Source organism: Pelmatolapia mariae, linkage group LG8 (genome assembly GCF_036321145.2).
Source record: "Pelmatolapia mariae isolate MD_Pm_ZW linkage group LG8, Pm_UMD_F_2, whole genome shotgun sequence".
In the NCBI taxonomy this organism is placed as follows: Eukaryota; Metazoa; Chordata; class Actinopteri; order Cichliformes; family Cichlidae; genus Pelmatolapia; species Pelmatolapia mariae.
The window spans coordinates 10,604,432-10,611,608 of record NC_086234.1 but is presented as its reverse complement, the minus strand read 5'-3'; the positions used below and the strand labels follow the sequence as shown (position 1 = coordinate 10,611,608).

Below are 7,177 nucleotides of genomic sequence, written 5' to 3'. Positions count from 1 at the left end.
TTGACTTACTGTTATATGTAGTACCATGGTATTGGATGAAAGCTTTCTCGTTTCACTGTGGCAGCAACAAAATATACTAAATGCATGACTGTCTGTAATTTATTTAAAGTTGTTAAAACTATAATTTACATTTATTGAACTTTGTCTTGCCTCATCTTCAATGAATAAGTATTGCACTTTTATTTTGAAGTGAAAGCGGAAGTGAGCATGGTTCCATGTTTACGGAAACAAGGTCAAGCGATTCATCTATGGATGTTACCTGTGCTACAAATCCGGCGTTACGTTGAGGTTTAAAGTGTTTTGTGTTCAATTTGTCGGTGTCCTGTTGTAGTTCGGTACAGCCTTCACAATGTGGGACCATGAAATCAGAGCCATGGCGTCCACTCACGCTATCATTGCCGCTTCGGTGTTCATGGCGACGGTGCTACCTGCTGTGCTCGTACCGGGCTTCTCGGTGTACGGCACACACCTGCTGTGGCTCTACTCGGTGTCCGCTGCGGTCACCGCGGTCAGCGTGGCCGTTTTCTGGCTGCTCGGGATCACACCGCCCGCCAAGAAGCACACGCTGGGATACAAGGTGCTGATAACGCTTTAATAACGATGAATTGATACGCGCAGTGCCACATGGGCTGTTTTATATTTTAAAAAGGACAATAAATGCAGTTTTTAAATGAGGGTTTCATTTGTTAAGGGGGAAAAGCTTTCCAAACCGACCTGGCACTGTGTGAAACACTAATTGCCCCATTCAAATTTTGTCTTGCTAGTCCACAGAATATTTTCCCAAAATTCTTAGGGGATCAATAAGATGCTATTTGGCAAATATGAGACCAGCCTTTGTTTTAAAATTGGTCAGCAGTGGTTTTGTCCTCGGATCTCTTCCATGGATGCCATTTTTGCCCAGCCTTTGTGTGTGGTTTGTGGATTGTTGTGTAATGTGTTGCTCTTAGACTACTTCACTTTGTCAGACAGGCTCTGTTCAAGTGATATTTTAATTCAACAGGTCTGGCAGTAATCAGGCCAGGGTATGGCAAGTAAAATTGAAGTTGCCTTTCCAAAAAAAGAAAAACATCTTGACTTATTTGTATATAAATTAATGTGAATACTTGACTCTTGCATGTTCATCAAACCAAGATCTTTTTTCCCCAGGAAGGGATCTTTTTTATATCTGGATCTTAAAGGTTTGACTGTTTTCTCGCTGTTTATTTTTTCTGCAGCTGTCGAGGTTGCTTCGCTCCTGCCTGTACTTCTTCCTGTCGTGCCTGTTCTTCCACACTGTTGTCGTTTTATACGGAGCTCCACTGATCGAGTGAGTTATTGTTTTGTGAAACAGAGGTTGATAAAGAGAGACGCAGAGAGTAGAGATCACCACAGTAATACACAATAAACGGAGGATCCATGGAAGGATCACACATAAATGAATGAAAACAGCTGGCAACTACAGAAATCTTCAAACCCTGAAAGGATTCTGTCACTTATACAAAGTCAAGTGTTTTACTTTGTCTCTGCTTGCTTTTTATGTGCTTTTTTAAAATTCTTTTTCTACAAAACTGTCAATAACTCTCTTATTGTAGTTGTCGTTGATACCTTGAACCTATCATTTCTTACAGATCTGCCTTAGAAACATTCTCCCTTGCTGTGTTGCTGACTTCGTTAACCACGCTGAGGTGTCTCTGTGTCCTCGGCCCCAACGTCCAGGCCTGGATACGAGTCTTCAGTCGCCACGGGTAAGGCCGAAATCATTTTCCTTCTTTTTCTTTCCTCCGTGCTTTTCACATGTCTCTGTGTTGAAGATAGTAACTGTTCTTGCTTTTTCTTTGTCTCCGGCTCCAGAGCTATGTCTGTGTGGGACACCTGTCTGCAGATCACTGTGGCCTGCACACTTGTTGGAGCCTGGGTCGGAGCATTCCCCATACCTCTGGACTGGGATAGGCCCTGGCAGGTAATTCTATGCATGGACAAAGCGTATACTCATGGATTTGTATCCTCACATTAGGTCTTATACAGTCTGTGAGCTAACCCAGCAAACATTTTGACTTTGAGTAATCGGTCGGCTTATAGTCCACGTTTAAACCTGGTTCAAAAATTCTTCAACAATTAAAAGTTGTAGTTCTTGAACACTGCTTGAACAACCTCTTTTGATTTTATAGCAAACGTTTGTGTGCTTTTATAACTTTTATGAAAGATACCAAAAGAGAGACTTTAATTGGTTACCTTTACTCCGAAGAGTATTTTATATCTCACTGGTCCTTTGTCAGTTTGTATGTTCTTGTCTCTCCAACCAGAGATATCAGTGTAGGAAACAAAGAAGAGGCACTAAGAGAAAGGAGTCAAGGCATTTTGCCATAATCAGACATCATTGCTTGGGAGCCTCAGTCAGCACCCATATCAATTAAATATGACATGTAGCATGTGACTTTTTTATGTTTAGGCTTGTTTTTCATTAAATTACATGCTACAGTTTAATAAAAGGGTTCCTGATATTTCCTCTAAACACATTCATATCATTTAGATCAAAATAACTCAAGAAGTGGCTCAGTCAGTAGTCTGGCTGTGGCACTTCGTAAGCAAATTAGCTGGCAATGAAGGTACATTCAGTACTTTTTCTTTCCCCAAGTGTCGACGCAGCAGATGGATCTACGTGTTTAATTTGGCACAGATTTTGTGCCAGATGCCCTTCCTGACACAACCTTCACATTTATCTGAGCTTGTGACCCTGAGGTCGGGTTTGTGTCTTCTGGTCTGAAACCAGGGATCTTTTCCATCCCTGGTTTAATTTGTTAACCACTACAGCACGGAGAATCAAATGTCAATTTTACATTTTTTTGCAAATAACATGAATATTTCTTGCTTTGGAAGAGAGAGTCTGACTAAATCTCTAATCTACTGTATGTGGAAATGTTCTCTATCCACAGTGCAGTTTTTGCTCTTAAGACCAGGGAACTAACATGACCATTTAAACCATATTACCCACGAAGCCTCTCTTAGATTTTTTTGAGGTTTTCTCAAATTACTACTGGATTCACAAAAGCCTCTTATCTGCACGGACTTGTAAATTACTGGTTTCATTTTGATGAATGGAGGAGGTGGATGTCCTTGTGATTTCATTATTCCATACCTTATAACATACCTTTAAAATGACCTTAAATGGGTACTTTTCTGCTTTGTTAGTTGGTGAGTAGCAAAAGTGTTGTAGAAGGGGAAAAAAGGAAGAGAAAACAACAGGAAAAAAATTGGAATACACATGTATTAATAGCAGCAACATCAGGCTGATGCTCTGTAGTGACAGAAGTAAAGATTGTCTTTCCAAAGCATGAATGAAATGATAGGTTGCTATGGTGATATATAACACAAGGGTGCCAGAGGATGATACTGGGCACTAACCTGCATGAAGCTAGTGTGGTAGCTGTCAGAGTGAAAAAAAAAAACTGGTGTAAATTACAAATTTTTTTGTTGCTGATTTAAGTTCTTAACTTCCAAATTCTCCATCACGATGATTTTTTTTAAGCACTGGACAGAGTAATCAGCCAATGAATAATGAATTAGATTGTTTTTTTTTAATGGAAAATGGAACACATTAAAGTTATAATTGCACAGGGAATTCTGTGTAAAATGACTGAAGGAAAATAGGAGGTAATTGGGGTGTAACTCAAATTGACAGACTAATAGTTCAGCTTCTCTTTGATGTATCGGACCAGTGTCAGGCTTTTAGTGAACAATCATGCTCACTTCTCTACTACTTCTTTTTTTTTTTTTGTAGGTCTGGCCTGTTTCCTGCAGTTTTGGCTCTTTGTTTGGCTACCTGACCGGGCTGGTTGCAGCTCCAGCGTGGATCCATTATCACCGCAAACAGCTCACATACAAGTGCAAGTGATAGTCAGACACATGTGTATTATGCCTGTGCTTGTGCGAATGTATCCACGATGGCGTGACTCCTGATTCTGCTGAATTTCTCTCACTTTTTATTATTTATTTGGGAGCATTCACCCCCTTTGCAGCCTGTAGGGTTGTGAGGCAGTTTTGTAACAGCTCAGAGGTATGATTTTGTACACGTGATGGCTGAAACTGAATATTTTTAAACGTAATAAAATATTTTCTTCGTTAACAATGTGTATTTATTTGTGAAATTGGGCGATTAAAGCTCCTCGACGTCAGTGGTGTGTTTCTGAAAAACCTGCAGGTGGTGCTGTTGGTTCGCCACCTGTGTACCTGTGTTTATGTGAAGGTGAGGAGAGTTTTAATGAAAACAACAGACTGAGGCTCATTTGCAGTGAAATGCAAAGTAATCAGTATTATGGCTGGACGGCCATTTGTTGAGAGAGTCATGAGAGGAAGTTAGAAAATTAAAGAGAAAATGTAAACCTGCTGCAGAGTTAGCTTCCATTCTCTCACACACACACACACACACACACACACACACACACACAGAGACGCTATTCTGCACCTGAAGCTGACTGCTGATGAATACTGTTCCTTTTTAAACGACCATTAATCTCGCTCCAACTCTATTTCAACACCCTCTCCGCCTCCCCAGCTCCCATTCCACCTTTTTCACATCCTTGGGCAACCATATTGATTCACTTTCATTTCGAGGACATTAATTTTCCTCCTTTCACGCCGCACCACATCTTAGTCCTCCCTTGCACCCAGTCACCGCAATGAAACTTACGTTTTCCAGACCGGAATGTGAAATTGAAAAGTAAATGAGTGATGTTCCTTGCAGATCGTCTGAACGCTTGGTATACATAAGTAATTATGGCCAAGATTTAAAATTTAAAAAAAAAAGAGGAAGAAATTGTCGGTTATCTTTGCTTTTTGAGCATTTTGTGGTGGAAAGTTTCAGTACAAAATCAGAAGCAAAGCTGCCCAATCGCCCTGTGCTTGAACTCCTTCCTTGTTGCCAGGGAAAAAACAGCCTGAAGGAAACAGATGAAAGATGGAGCAGAGGAAAGTCTTTGAAAGTCTACATATGCTTACAGCATCAATCAATGGCCTAATCTTTCCCTTCCTCTCTTTGATGAAACCCAATCTGACCTCATGCTGTTAACTCGATTACCCTTGTGCTCCATGCTTTTCTTTTTCTTTTTTTTTTAATTTTACACTTCACTTCTGATGCGTCATTACATGTGGAGAGCAGGGGAGCTGGAGAGGAGGGCTTGGGAAAAGCATAAGGTATGATCAAACAGGTATCACGCTGACCTTGTGCATTGTATTAAAGAGCTAAGTCTTAAAAAAAGCCAAGATTAGATATGTTTTTGAGTCCTTTGAGGGTTCTTTTGCAGGTGTAGTCTATTTACTCTGAGGACTGAAATCTGGTTGAAGTTGCTATGTTTGTGTGCTCAGTCACCTGTGGTCTTTTCAATCTGTGAGACAAGCACAAGGCCCTTCATTCACGCACACACACACAAAAGCTGCTGCTTCACAAATTGTTCCCCACATTCGATCTCAGAGAACTTTATTTATTCATTATTTGTTCTCAGGCAGCTCTATTGTAGCGGGGCATTGTGAGGAGAGGTAATTTGTCACTCCCTGCCCGTCCTCTCTCCTCAGCCTTTTTCTGCAGGGCGGCTGTGGTATGCATGTATTTGCAGAACTGTTATGTTTCTGCTTTGTTGAAAGAGAGTAGCAGACTGAAACAAGCCGGGTCCTCTGCTCTCTCTGGTGGATAGTGCTACCCCAAATCCAGCCTGCCAGAATGAGTATTTTTAAGGGTAGTATTTTTAAGATTCCTCATGCTGCTGACAGCACACTGAATTAAAACACATCTCTACATGCCATTCTGTGCAGCCTTTGAACATTTTTTTTTTAGATCATCTTGGTTTGACAGCCTGCACATTAAATGTAAGGCTGTGGCTCATAACTCTTGCTTCTCTGCCAAGCTAGGAGCTGAGATGACTCTTGCACAGGCTAAGGAAGAATACATTAAATTTGGGTGCTGATCTGGATCACCATGTTTAAAATTGTGAAGTAAGCCATTGGCCTTTAAAGAGGAGATTGCTCTTAAAGTGCCCCTCAATTTGTCTCTTTTTCACCTGCTTCAGCAAGAAAGTCAAACATCTTATTAATGAAAGGGTGATTTTTCTCAGGAGATGGTGGATACCACTCAAACACCAGTATTCACAGCCGATTGAATATTGGATTCATAAATTATACAAAATTTATGAATTTGTATTAACTTCTCATTATTATAAATATTTAATAAACTAGTCGCATGGCAGAAACTCACTGCATTTAGGCATCTAGACAAGACGTGATTTAAGCGTTTGAATGTGGTATGGTTGTTAGTGCCATGTTAGTGGCTGTTTCCTGGGATTTTCCCACACAACCATCTCACGATTTTACACAAATATTCCAAAAAGAGCAAATATCCAGCGAGTGACAGGTATCTGGGTAAAAATGCCATATTGAGAGATCAGAGGAGAATGCCCAGATAACTTCAACCTGACAGGAAGGCCACAGTAACTCAAATAACAACCACTTGTTACAAACAAGGTACACAGAAAAGCATCTCTGAATGTATAACACATTGAAACTAGAAGCAGGAGACCACGGCAGGTGCCACTCCTGTTAGCTAAGAACAGGAAACTGAGGCAACAATTCACGCTGGCTCACCAAAATTAGGCAACAGAAGACTGTAAAAATGTTGCCTGGTCTGTTTGATACTATCATCCCAATATGGACCAAAACCTCCAAGGAATGTTTTCAGCACCTTGTTGAATCAGTGCCACAAAGAGTTAAGGTAGATCTGAAGGCAAAGGGGGTACAAACCCAGTACTGGCAAAGTGTACCAGCTGAGTGTTGATGCCTGATGTGCCAGGAATTTACAAACACGTTAGTAAGACAAGTAATGCAATTAAATAATAAAAAGGCTAGTGTTTTCTTTCTCATGCGGTAGAAATTATTTACCTTTATTTAAAAGAAAATTGATTTATCCATCCTGGCTATGCAGCTCTTGAGAGATAATAATGGATCAGTTCTAGACCGGATCACCCGCGGGATGCTCTGCTGTGATTGATGGCTTGGTTTAGACTAGGCTGGCGGATTGATGTTTTGAAATATACCCCATCAGAAGAAAAAAAAAGGCTTAATAATCACAGAGAATTTTATGCCTACTTAACTCCTGATAAAAATAAAAAGATAGCATGACATGATAGTCAAGTTCCACATGTAAACAGCTCCT

General features: G+C 40.5%; 1 protein-coding gene across 1 annotated transcript; it reads left to right on the top strand.

Moving 5' to 3' along the window:
• The first annotated feature begins 212 nt into the window (after positions 1-212).
• pigf (phosphatidylinositol glycan anchor biosynthesis, class F) lies at positions 213-4,113 on the top strand. Its single transcript, XM_063482813.1, has 5 exons — positions 213-577; positions 1,215-1,306; positions 1,608-1,724; positions 1,831-1,939; positions 3,758-4,113. The coding sequence occupies exons 1-5, from the start codon at positions 350-352 to the stop codon at positions 3,869-3,871; spliced, it is 660 nt and encodes a 219-aa protein (XP_063338883.1). The 5' UTR covers positions 213-349; the 3' UTR covers positions 3,872-4,113.
• Positions 4,114-7,177: the final 3,064 nt, after the last annotated feature.

Bases quoted from the DNA above. Each gene is read 5' to 3' on its own strand.
- pigf (XM_063482813.1), top strand. From the start codon at position 350: ATGTGGGACCATGAAATCAGAGCCATGGCGTCCACTCACGCTATCATT. The intron at 1,307-1,607 runs GTGAGTTATTGT...CATTTCTTACAG, and splicing joins TACGGAGCTCCACTGATCGA to ATCTGCCTTAGAAACATTCT. The intron at 1,940-3,757 runs GTAATTCTATGC...TTTTTTTTGTAG, and splicing joins ACTGGGATAGGCCCTGGCAG to GTCTGGCCTGTTTCCTGCAG.